The sequence below is a fragment of the Talpa occidentalis genome, unplaced genomic scaffold (genome assembly GCF_014898055.3).
Source record: "Talpa occidentalis isolate TD23 unplaced genomic scaffold, MPIMG_talOcc4v2.1 talOcc4.6, whole genome shotgun sequence".
NCBI lineage: Eukaryota > Metazoa > Chordata > Mammalia > Eulipotyphla > Talpidae > Talpa > Talpa occidentalis.
The window spans coordinates 54695175-54707674 of record NW_023604972.1 but is presented as its reverse complement, the minus strand read 5'-3'; the positions used below and the strand labels follow the sequence as shown (position 1 = coordinate 54707674).

The 12500-nt window shown below is 43.5% G+C and overlaps 1 protein-coding gene across 1 annotated transcript in view; it reads right to left on the bottom strand.

Moving 5' to 3' along the window:
* PKD2 (polycystin 2, transient receptor potential cation channel) overlaps positions 1-6155 on the bottom strand; it is a 49083-nt gene extending 42928 nt beyond the window's left edge. The window contains exon 1 of the mRNA XM_037530616.1: positions 5474-6155. Coding sequence (XP_037386513.1) covers positions 5474-6074 — 601 coding nt within the window. The 5' untranslated portion in view covers positions 6075-6155. The remainder of the gene's footprint in view (positions 1-5473) is intronic.
* Between the last annotated feature and the right edge of the window lie 6345 nt (positions 6156-12500).

The window sequence follows — 12500 nt, the reverse complement described above, 5'->3', positions numbered from 1 at the left end:
CTTCTTTACATTCTGACTGTAAGAAATAGCTTCCTCCATAAATAGAACATTCTCCCCATGTTCAGCAGAGCTGACAGTGCAAGAATAGTTCAGGACTGAGCTCACAAGAATGTCCCAGAGTGGCAGCATTCTTTAAAATCAACTTTTGTCTTTGCCACAGTTGTCCCCATCGTGCAAGGAGCACCTTTCTAGAAATCTGTGCATGTTCAATACTAAGGTCTCTCTCGCTGTTTGGGAGAATTTTGGGAGAATGTGGTCTGAGGGGAACACCCAACAATTATCCAACTTCCTTTGTGTTTAAGAGGGTGCTTAGTCAATGCCATAGACAAAATCAAATGCATCGTCAGAGTATTTGTCTGCACAGTGTTACTTATTAATGTGATACAGGAGACCCTGAGATGGCGAACACAACAGCAAAACACAAACAAAAATAACTGACTTTGAAGAAACCCAACTATTTTATGACAAATGATTCAAAATGTTTTTATAATAGGTTTATAATAAAATAAGCTATTCTGCCACCATGCTTTTACTTTGGAAAATATTTTAAAAATCACAGAGAATGGTATAATGGTTTCCTATGTACCTATCACTCGGCTTCTATAATTATCAACTCTCTGTCAGCCTCAGTTCATCTAAACCTATACCCCCCTTCCTTCCCAATTATTTTGAAACAAATCTCAGCTGTGAAATATTATATCATTTCACCTATAAAAATTTTAGTTCCATGGTAAAAAGGTTAGGTGGATCTTGGGCCTCACCCTAACCCTGTCCTATCAGATACACCCCATTCCTGTGACTTACTGATGGTGACATGGTGCCATGTGGTGTTTGGAACAAAAGATCTATCTTGGTAGGTATACAGGCTCTGACGTCTCACCTAATGTCACAAGGCTCTATTCCCTCACCTGAAAATGGGATACCAGTACTTCTTTGTGGGGCAGCTCTGAGTATTAGCAATGTTACATTAAAGCACTTCAGAGTGGCTGGAAGGTCCTATCTACAGCTTCAGAAACAAGTTCAAGTCTGTAAAATGTTCCACATCTGAAAGTCCATATGGATTTTGGTCTTTATACCTAGTTGGTCCAGGTTTCAGAATGAAGTAAAGACCCAAATCCACGTGGACTTTCAGTTGGCTGGGAACAGCCTGACCCATTTCTCTGTGCATTTCTGTCATGAAAGAACCTGGTTTTTTGCTCAGACATAGGTGGGCCTTTTAAGAAGATGAATACAATCTTTCCTAATATTTATTTGAATTGTAGGGACACCTTTAGAAAGGGAAGTGACTTTTTACAACTACTGGTTCACCTTCTGCAGAATATGGTCACCACCTGATATGGTATTGACTCCTGAATCTCGAATGCACAGTCAGCCCTCTCCTGAGGTGTAGACAAGCAAATGCCAGCTAACAGCCAGCCCACTTGCACACTCCACATGCAGTTCACATCCACATGCCCCCAGGTCAGATTTTTTCTTTTTCTTTCTTTCTCTAAAACCCATTCCCCTCTTTGGGTTGATGGTATCAAGCCATTGGGGTTTCATCCCAGAACAGCATGTCCACATGTTTGCCACTTTATCTCCCTGCTACTGCAGCTCTCAGGCCTTGCTGGCAGCCCTGTCACTGCTCCCTCTTCGGTTAGCCCTCTCCTGACTCAGTCTCCCAGAAACCAGATTAACCCTCTTCACCCATTCTCTAAATTCCTCCTCAGATTGATCTGTGATCATATCAGCCCCCCCACTGCGGACCCCACAGGCTTTGTCTACAGTACGAAGTACCAATAGGTTACAGGTTTGCTTACTCCTCTGCTGTTTTCCTTCCTCAAATTCCCTCCTCCTCCATCAAAATTTTACTCAGGTTTCACTGCCACTGGCCTCTCCAGGTAGGACTTTTACCTTCCTTTGTTCCATTCTTCCCATACTTTGGACCTAGCATTGAATTATTTACTAACACTTCCGTTTACCCTACTAAACTGAGTTCCTTGAGAGCCAGAACGCTGTATTATCTATCTCTGCGTCCCTAGGACTGACCACAAAGAAGACTCTGAATAAACGTTTGTTGACTGCACAATATCTGTTATTAGCATGTTCTTATCACAAACCAGAACACCAATCACTTATCAAAAAAATACCCACAACAGTGAAAATACAAAATCTCACTGGTTCAAATTATAGTGTAATTTGATGTAATTGAGTGAGGGAAAGTTACAATAGTCAAAGGTGGAAACAAGCCAAGTGTTCATGAGCAGATGAGCTGATGAATAATACATACAATGGAATGTCACTTAGTTATTGAAAGAAATGAGGGTCAGATGCATGCCACCACATGGATAAACCTTGAAAACATTATACTAAGTGAAATAAGCCAGACATGAAAGGACAAATACACATGATTCCACTAATAAAAAGTCCCCAGAAATTCAGAAAGTAGAATGCAGGTGACCAGGGAAGGGGGAAGGAACAATGGGAGTTACTGTTTAGTAGAAGGAGTTTCTATTTGGTATGATGAAAATGTTCTAGAAACACACAGTGATGGTACTACAGAGTGAATGGGAAGGAAGGAGTTTAATTTTTTATAGCAGTTTTGTTCAACCTCATCAATATATTCAGTATTTTATGATTTTTACAGGGGAAAAAAAAGCGCACCTGTCTAAAATAACAAACACAAAATGACTTCAAGCTGATATATCCATAAACACATTTAACTTTTGAAAATTTAGAAAATATGATGACTCATTTAAAGGGTCAGATTTTATCTTTGCATTACAAAGATTTGCTATAAAAAAAAAAAGTAAATAGGAGTGTTGCTGTAACCTCTAAGTTTGGGGCAGTCTTTACATCTTTTAGCCTCCTTTGCTTCCTTTGGTCCAGGCCTTCATTACCTCTTCACTGTCTGCCTCCTCCCTGGTCCTCCTGCCTCCTTGTCTCCCCTGCAAGCTCTCCTGTGTGCTGACATTGCCTGCCTCATCATTTCTTTCAGCATCTTCTGCTGTTGCTCAAATACTTTCAACTGTTTACTCATAGTTAGGGATAAATTCTTTTTGGGGGAGCAAGAGGGCAAATTCTTAACTCCATGATTATACACAGTGCTTTCCACAACCAGATCTCCAATATTTCTTTTTTATGTCTTTCTTTTTTTTTTTTAAGATTTATTTATTTATTTGTTTGTTTATTTATTTATTTTTATTTATACATGCACTGGGTACAGTCAGAAGTGCGGGAGGGTGAGAGAATTCACCAGAGCCAGAGCGGGGAGCAGAGCAGGCAGAAGGAAGGAAGTACACTGCTGAGGGGAGCAGCGGGCGGCCCTTTATGTCTTACTTCTGCTAAGAAGAGAGACCTACCTACTGGCCAAGGAGCAAAAAAAAAAATGATCATTTGTTATTCATCTTGCATTCATGTCATTAAACAACAGCATAGAGCCATGGAAGCTTTGGGGATTAGGTTCAACTCTTCCATTTCATAAAGGAACGGAGGAAATTTGAGTGACTATAAAGTGACCAAAGTGGGACACCTCCAGGGAAGTTCTTGACTACTCCAAACTTCATTCACCTTGCCTGTCTTTAGAAATTGCAAGTTTCTTTCTGTCCTAATCCCAGGTCTCCACAAATATAATACATATAAAATTTTTGTCATTGTTATCCCAGGAGAGAAAAGTAATCAAAACTCATGTATAGCTTTTATTTTGTTTTTCTGGAGTTCTGTCCATAGGAGAATGATGTGTTATTTATTTCCTTTTGTAGTACCTAGCAGAGTGCTACATTAATAGTTGGTGCTAAGTATTTAATAAGTGTCACATATCAATTATATTTCTTCATAAAAATATAACTGAAATTAATTGAAATTTATTCTGAAATTTTCCATAATAAAGATTTTCCTGAGTCTGCTCTCCTGTTAAAATTATTCCCTGCAAATTTTCTTTCAAAGACATAAACTTGCATATACTCACATATTAAAATGAATAGTTCATTATAATTCAGAGTTTATTCAAAGGTTAAGTGCTATAAAAAGCTTATACTGAGTTGAAAGGGTCACGTGACTTACCATTATTAACTTATAAGCAACTTCTCTCTCACTTCAGTGAATATTTTTAAAAACACATTTGAAACAATGTAAAATAATGAATAATCTGCTTTAATTAATTTCTGAGTGTGCAAAGTATTACTGTTTTACTAATCTACTTACATAGGTCATTCTTTGTACCTTACCATGCCCTGAATTAAATTAACTATAGAAACTCCTTACCTAAGAATACCAAAATGGATACTTTTTAAATAATCGACTTAATTTATATTTATGAAGCCCTCACATCAAGCAGACTTGTTGTACATCTTACATATCTTATTTAATTTTCCCCAGTCAAGGACTAGTTATCATTATTACCTCTTTTAAAATATAAGTGCAAAAATTGGGAATCAAAGAGATTAAATTGCTGAAGGTCATATGGCCAATGTGTGATAGGACTGGGATTTGAGTATAGGCCTAAGTCTTATGCAAAGACTAAACACACCTGGGTTTTGTGTGCAAGATTTTCAAACCTGTCAGAAAAGAGAAAGGAAGGGAAACTTTCAGAACTGAGAATGGAAACTGTTAAATGTGAGATTAAACTAATTAGGATGCTAAGAGCAATGCAACACTTTTCAAAGGATGCTGTTGACCAAACTTTACAAAAATAGGAACCCATCTGCTCTTGGGAAATTCGTATCCTCTTAAGAAACAGTGGCAAATTGGAAAATTCCTTTCCTGCCATTTGGAGAGTTAGGTGCACTGAACTCTGACACATTCGGTGACTTCACTGTGTTGTTGAAATTTCAAAAAACATTCATTTAGTTACTTAAAAACATACTTCTAATTTTTAAAAACAATGTTCTTTTTCCTTACAAGTATTTCAGAAAAATGCCTCTAATTAGAAACGGCCAAGTAACTATTTCCAAAGATATGATTTTATTCTACTCGTGCATTCTCAACATCTGCCTTCCCCAAACAACCACACACACCAAAACATCAATGACAACCCAATGATACTCCTCCCCAAACTGGGATGCCCCGTACTGTTCCCTTTGACAAGGGAACTAGAACTGAATTCCCGTTTTGATTCAGTGAAATTATCAAATAGGCAGTTACAACCAACATTAGCTATATGAAAACATTCTCCCACCCCCCCCTTACAGGGAAAAAAAAAAAATCCAGATGTTCCCCTTTTGCGCTAACACGGCTTTCAGTTATTTCCAGAAGTAAAAGCACTGGGGGCCGTACCTTCTTTCAGAAGGTCTAAAACTAATTTGCACCCACCAGGGCGTAGTGAGTACCGGAACTAGAGCCGAATTAGCAGAGCGGGGAACACTCCTGCAGGGGAGGCGGGACGCGCAGGCAGATGCGAGGCGGACCCCGGAAAGCAGCCCGCTGGGGGCGAGGGCTCCGGGGGGTGCCCGCCCGTCTGCGTTTGAGCCGCAGCCGGGGCGACGCGCGCTCTTACCTCGCAGCCCGCGAACCAGCCTCTCCGCCCAGGCCACCCGGGGCGGCTGCCCGTCCAGGGAGAGGTGGCGATGCAGCGGGTCCCCGCCGCCCGCCGGGCTGGGGCTCGCGTGGCCCTGGTCCTCGCGCCGGCGCCGCCTCCCGCTCGGGTGGCCCGTGCCGGGGTAGCCCCCCAGACCCCGGCTCCGGGCGCCCGCGGAGCTCACGGCCGAGGAGGCGGCCGACCTCCGGCTGCCAGGGCGCCACTCCACGTCCATCTCCACCACCATCCCCCCTTCTTCGCCCTCCACCTCCTCTTCATCCTCCTCCTCCTCGGCCTCGAAGCCGGGGTTGTCCCGGCTCCACGCCTGCCGCGAGCACGACGAGAGCGGGGGCGAGGGGGAGGCCGAGGCTCCGGCCGGAGGGTCCCGCGCGGCCGCCTGCCGGATTCGCTCCATCTCGATCTCCAGGCCCCTCGGCTCGCGGAGGCCGCCCGGGGCGGCGACGCCGGCGCCCAGCGCCGCGCCGCCCGCCATCAGCCGGCCGGGGCCCGCCGCTCGGGGCGCCGGCAGCCGCGTCGCGTCCCCGGGCTGCTGCGGCTGCACCCGGCTCGAGTGGACCATCGCGGTCACTGGCGCCCGGCGCGCCCTCGCCCCGCGCCGCGCTCGGCGCTGCCCGCCGCAGGAGCCATGTTCTTTTCTTCCCGGGGCCCGCCGCCTCCTGCTCCCCGCCCCCGACCTCCCCGCAGCCCCGCGTCCCTCGCCCGCCCCCTCAGCCCGCCTCCCCCTCGCCGCGCCGCGCCCAGCGCTCGGGGCGCGCAGCCGGGGGAGGCGCGAGGAAGTCGCCCCGCGGCCGGCGCGCTCGTACGCGGCGCCCGGGCCGGCGTTCCAAGCCGAGCCGGAGCCCGGGCGCGGGCGCCCACATTCCATTCGGGTGGAAGGGCCGGGACAGGCGGGGAGTCGCTGACCCGCCCGTCGGCCCGCGGAGAAAGGGCTCCCGGAGGAGTCCCCGCGTGCGACCCTGCGGTAACCGCGCGGCTGGGGGCTGTGTGGAGCGCCGCTGCTTCTGCCTCGGTTTATCCAAGTGCCGGAGAGGGAGAAAGATCGACACAGTCAGCTAGAAACTCTTTTGTGGGATGATGTGAAGTAGCGAAATCCAGCCCGAGCTGGCCGCTAGCAGGAGCAAAGAAATCTTTCTTATATTTGAAAAACCACTAACAAACTACTAACGCAGCTTGGCCTTTGACAACACTCCTTTCCCTGATTCTGCTCTTTTGGGATGGTGTCCTCAGTGTTTGGTTGGCTCTTCTTCTCAAACATTGTGGCGACCCCAAAGATTTGGCCCGGGAACTCTTAGACCGCGGGCACTCCCTGCATGAGCACGTGCCCTCCTCTCCATGTCCCTGCCAGGGCCAGCTCTGGCTTCAAGAGTAGTAGAGTTCTACGTCAGTCTCCACATCTCTCACCTTTATTCCCACTCCTTGGAAGACATCTAACTGCAATGGTCTCAAAGGAAACCTATCCAAATTAAATTCTTTATCTTTCCCCCATGCCTTTTAAGTCCCTGCACCTCCTGTAGACCAACCCCCCATCAAGATTTGCAGCTTCCCTGTCCTCCTAACTCCACAAGCTGCACTTCTTTACCATACTCTTCTCTACCTCGCCTTCTCAAACCTTTTTACTTCTTCTCCGCAGATGTCTCTGATAGGACTTCTGTCTCTCATTCGAGTTGCCAATGATTTAGTCCCTCCTTTTGTAAGGACACCAGTCCTATGGGATTACTGCTTGCACTGATGGCATCTTTTTAACCGAATTACACCCGGAAAGCCCCTATTTCTAAATACAGTCACAGTCTGAGGTACTGCGGGTTAGGACTAAACTCCGAGGGGAACACAATCCAGCCATAAAAACTCCTAATCTAGTTTTCTAGCCTGGTCTCCCATCCTGCACATCCACCTGAGCAGCACCCTTTGTTAGTTCACTTTGCTCTCGGCATTGTTGCTTGTATTTAGATGAGTGGCTACCAGTGACCTAATCCTTCAGTGTCTTAGGGATCCCTGTCCTTCACTTTACTGTGGGTTTCTCAAAGGAAGAAGGGCTGGTGGGTCTGAAGCACAGGCCCTGGCTCATGCTAAATATCAATTCATTCAGAAGATTCACTAAATTAAGAGCTGGATATGTGGAGCAAAGGATGACACACAGCCCATGCCCTCAAGATAGACAGACAAATAAATTAGGAATAACTGTTTTGGGTCAAGTTTGTGATACCAGTTGCCAGAGGAACTTCTAAAGATGCCCATGTCCTCTGTAGCAGTAGCAGCCTGCATCCTCAAAAAATTCTTAATAGACACACACCAGTGGAGAGCCAGACCTGAAAAGAAAGCACAGAACCTGAACCAAAGACTCTGCTGGAGAACTCTAGTGTCGTGTTTTAAAAACATCAAACAACTAGTGGTATCACTTGTACTTAAAATACAGACCCAAGGTCCTCACTCCAATCTCATCCATTCAGAAACTCCTGGGATTTAGCCCCAATATTATGAATTCTGAGGTTGCTGTGCACTTTCTAAGTTTCAGAAGATCAGTATGTTGCATATGGAAGGGATTTTGTGAAAGCTTTGCCTCATATTTTGATTGCCTCATTATCACTGGTGATGCCATTATCTGGAATCCCAAATAATGAGTTAGAAGAAACACCAGTGGCCCTTGAATCAGACTTACTCTTTGACGTTTTCAGTAGTTTGCTAATTCTGAACCCTAAGTTTTACTCTTCCCAGCTGTGTGACCTTGGGCAAGTCTCTTTACTACATTGTGTCTATAAAAATCGGACTAATTACTGTTCATCTCATAGCATGGTTCTGAGAATTAGGTGAATTAATGCATGCAGGACCTTTGGAACATTCTCTGCATGTGGTAATACTCCATGCTAGCATAGAGGATTCCATGACCAACACTTGAGTGCTTACCATGTTCTGGGGACAACACTAGGAGAGGGAATAATCATGCATGGATGAAAAGCCTGCCTATTATAGAGCTTGCATGTCCCTAGCATATATTAAGGGAATGAACAAATCTAGTAGGTTGTCATCATTTTAATCAGTTAGACCTTGACTGAGACTGGTCTTTCTTAACTATTTTAACTTTTACATGCCACTATTTCTCCTCTGGCGTACATCCACATGAAACCATAATACTTACTGTTCAAAATGCTGTTTTCAGTTTGTGATATCTATTACCCAAAGATGTTTTGGTGTTTCATAGCTCAAGGTTTAAAAGACAAATTACTCTTTAGGTTTTTTTTTTTTTTTTTTCATTTCTTGTTGTTGTTTTTCTTTCTTTGTTAATATGTCTCCAGCCCAGAGACTTAAGGAAGATTCTATTGAATGAAAAAGCAATAATAAGATCAAGGAATAACAGAATAAACACATTTATTTAGTTGCTGTTTGTAGAGTTTAAATTTTGTGTTTTTACTATTTATAGTAACATTGCCATTTTTAGTTATAATATACAAAACAAAACACTATTTTTTTCTTTTTTTTAAAAGATTTGTTTATGTATGCATACAAGAACTGGGGTACAGGCCAGAGGTGCGGGAGGTGAGAGGATTCACCAGAGACAGAGTGGGGAACAGACCAGGCAGATTGACTGAAATAAACTGCTGAGGGGAGCAGCGGGCAAGTCAGGAGAGTTCTGCTGTACCATGTGGGTTGCTCCCTGGCCAGAGATCCAACTTGCGCTGCAGTAGCTGCGTATTTCTTCATAGGTTGCATCTCAACCCCTTGCCCCACCAGGAAGGCCCACAAAACACTATTTAGATGATCCTTCAGGGGGTTATAATTTGTTGAAGAGATACATACTCTGATTCTAAATAACAGTAGAAAGGAGAATGCAATTTAATATCGATCGAGTCAGTAAGGAAGACTCTCAGTGCAAGAGAGGATACAGAAGAGATGTTACTCTGGCTAGTGTGGGAGGAAAGAAGGCAGAGTCAGACCTTGGAAGGCCTCAAATGCATGCTAAGCTTTATAGACTTTAGAACATAGACTTGAGGGTGGGCAAGGTGGTAGCAGAATGAAACAACTAAGCTCACCTCTACTTCTTTCACATACTCATAGCTAGATTTCAATAGAACAAATCCCATAACTCCTGAAGGGAAAACAGACAATTATAACACATGCTAGGAGTAACCTCTGAAAGAGGGGGACCCCAGTGAGTAGTGGAATGGACCAAGCAGGTAGTCTGCCCAGGAGGGTAAGGGGATCCCCACTGGTCTGGTGGGAAGGCCCTAGCACAGTAACTCTCAGCAGACCTCAGAGAACCCTGAGCCCTGGGACAGGACCTGCAAGTAGACCTGCCACATTATGTTCCTGCAGACCTTGCTGCAAATTTCTGGGTCGGGTCCTGGAAGCTGACTGACCATAGCAGACCTCTGCAGACATTGGTGCATCCTCATAGACCCCAGTGAGCTCAGGTGAGTGTCCTGGAAGCAACCCAGATCTGATAGGTTCTGACAAGCAGCAGAGCAGACCCTGAAGGTCCCAGAAGAGGCAACTACATGGTCTGGTGCCCATGGGCTGTAGCTCTGGAGCCATGAGCCAGAGGGATATTGTTTGTACAGATAGTCTCTCAGATAGGAATGGGATTGATTATCCCTTGGTCAGTAGAGATCAGGGTAGACTTCAATAGGACTGATACCCAGGAGATTCATGCTACACTGAACAGAAGGTGGGTAGAGAGAGGAACCTTGGAGGGTGTGGTATGGAATAGAGCAGTCTGGTGGTGTGGCAATCAGATTAGCCAGAGGCCTTAGAAAGGAGAGCAAAGATTGTGTGAAGGCATATTCCCTTGAAAGTGGGGAAAACTTTGTGGAGGAGCTGAGGTATATCCCAGCTGAATCCCTGTAAACATAATAGAGAGTGGGGATTCTGATCTGCACTCCTCCTTCCTACCTCTTGGTACTGCTGAATATCTCATCCCAAAACCCAGAAAGGGAGGTTATTGGGAAGCCATAAATTAAAGCAAGCCTTACCTCAACCCATCAATGCCAACATCTGATTTCCTCTGAGTCCCTCCACAAACTTCACAATCAGCCACTACAAACAGATCTAAATATATACAGAAGCCAGTAAAGGCATAAGTAAGTAAATAATCAAGTAAGTAAATAAATAAAATGCTTTAGCATTTTATTGAAGAAAATCATTATTGAAGAAAATCATAAAATATGGAGACCTCTAGTAGCAAAATGGACTGAGAGAAAAATATACCACATAGAAATTCATGACCTCAAGAAAGTATGACACCACAAGGTAAAAACAACTCTCTAGACTACAAACATAAAATGATAGAAGATTGTATTTTCCTATTAGACATAGACAGAGTTTGCAAATATTATAATAAAGATACTCAAAGAAAAAGTAGAAAACTCAGAAAAGCAAGTCAAAGAAAACACTGGAGAACTTAGGAAAGCTAATCAAGTTGCCACAACAAAATTCAGAACAAAATCAAGTTAAAAAAATTGGAAATGAGGGCCTCCCAGGTGGTGCAGTGGTTGAGCACTGGCTTGTGAAGCTGCCCGCAGCCTCTGCAGTGCCAGTTCGATCCCCGGCTGCTCCCCAGCCACAGGAGGAGGGTCCCACATGGCGCGCAGACCTCTCCTGCCGCCCGCTGCTCCCCTCAGCAGTGTACTTCCGTCTTTCTGCCTGCTCTGCTCCCCGCTCTGGCTCTGGTGAATTCTCTCACCCTCCCATGCTTCTGACTGTACCCAGTGCTTGTGTAAATAAATAAATAAATAAATAAATAAATAAATAAACAAACAACAACAAAAGAAATTGGAAATGAAATCTAGAAGATAGAAATAGAAGTTTTAGATTAGAAAATCACAGAAATACAGGAAGTAAAGTACTCAATAAGTGAGATTAAGGATGCCAGGGAAAGCTATGCAAGTGGAATAGATCAATCAGACAGAATCAGTGACTTCAAAGATAGTAATGTACTAAGGGCCCATGTGGAAGGAGGGAGAGAAGCGAGGGGAGAAACAAGATGTACAAAAAATGAAGAGGCATTCAAGAAATATTTGACACCATTAAGAAAGTCAAGAGAAGAATAATGGTATCCCAGAATGGGAAGGGAGAATAGAAAGGTGGGGGATGTTGAATCTATTTAAGGAAATAACAGAGGAAAACTTCACACAACTTGGGAAAGATTACATTTACCACTCCATGAAGCTAATAGTAACTGGGTTACCTAAATGAAATAAGACCTACACCAAGACACATGGAATCGAAACTTTCTAGAGTTCAAGACAATGTAATTTACCATATCACAAAAAGAAAGGCAAAAAATCATGTGATCCTATGAACAGATGCAAAGTAGTTCTTTGAAAAGACCTTGATAACATGGGGCTAGAAAGAACTCATCTCAGCACAATAAAGGCTATATATACCAAATCAACAGTTAGCATCATGCTTAATGATAAGAAACTGAAAGCTTTTCTTCTAAGATTAGGTACATGACAAGGATATCCACTCTGCCACTGCTGTTCAACATGGTACTAGAAGTCCTAACTAAGGCATTAAGCAGAGTAAGATATAAAAAAGAATCCAAATTTCAAAAGAAAAAGTGAAAGTATAATAATTTTCAGATGATGACAATATACATAAAAAATTCTTAAGTTTCCACTAAAAAACTATTAGAAATAATGAAGAATATAGTAAAGTGGCAGGATACAAAGTCAACATACAAAAGTCTGTTGTATTCCTATGTGCAAATAATGAACCAGAGAGATAGAAATCAAGAAAACAATCCATTTACACTAGCATCAAACAGTATTAAATAGATAGCAATAAACTTAACAAAGAAGGTAAGAGGGCTATTCAGTGAAAACTATTGGATATTGTTAAAAGAAATAGAAGACACAAGGTAATGGAAAGATAATCCAAGTTTATGGATTGGAAGAATTTACCTTATTAAAATGTCTATCTTACCCAAAGTAATGTATACAATCAATAAAATCCTTATCAAAGTTTCAATGGACTTCCTCAAAGAAATAGA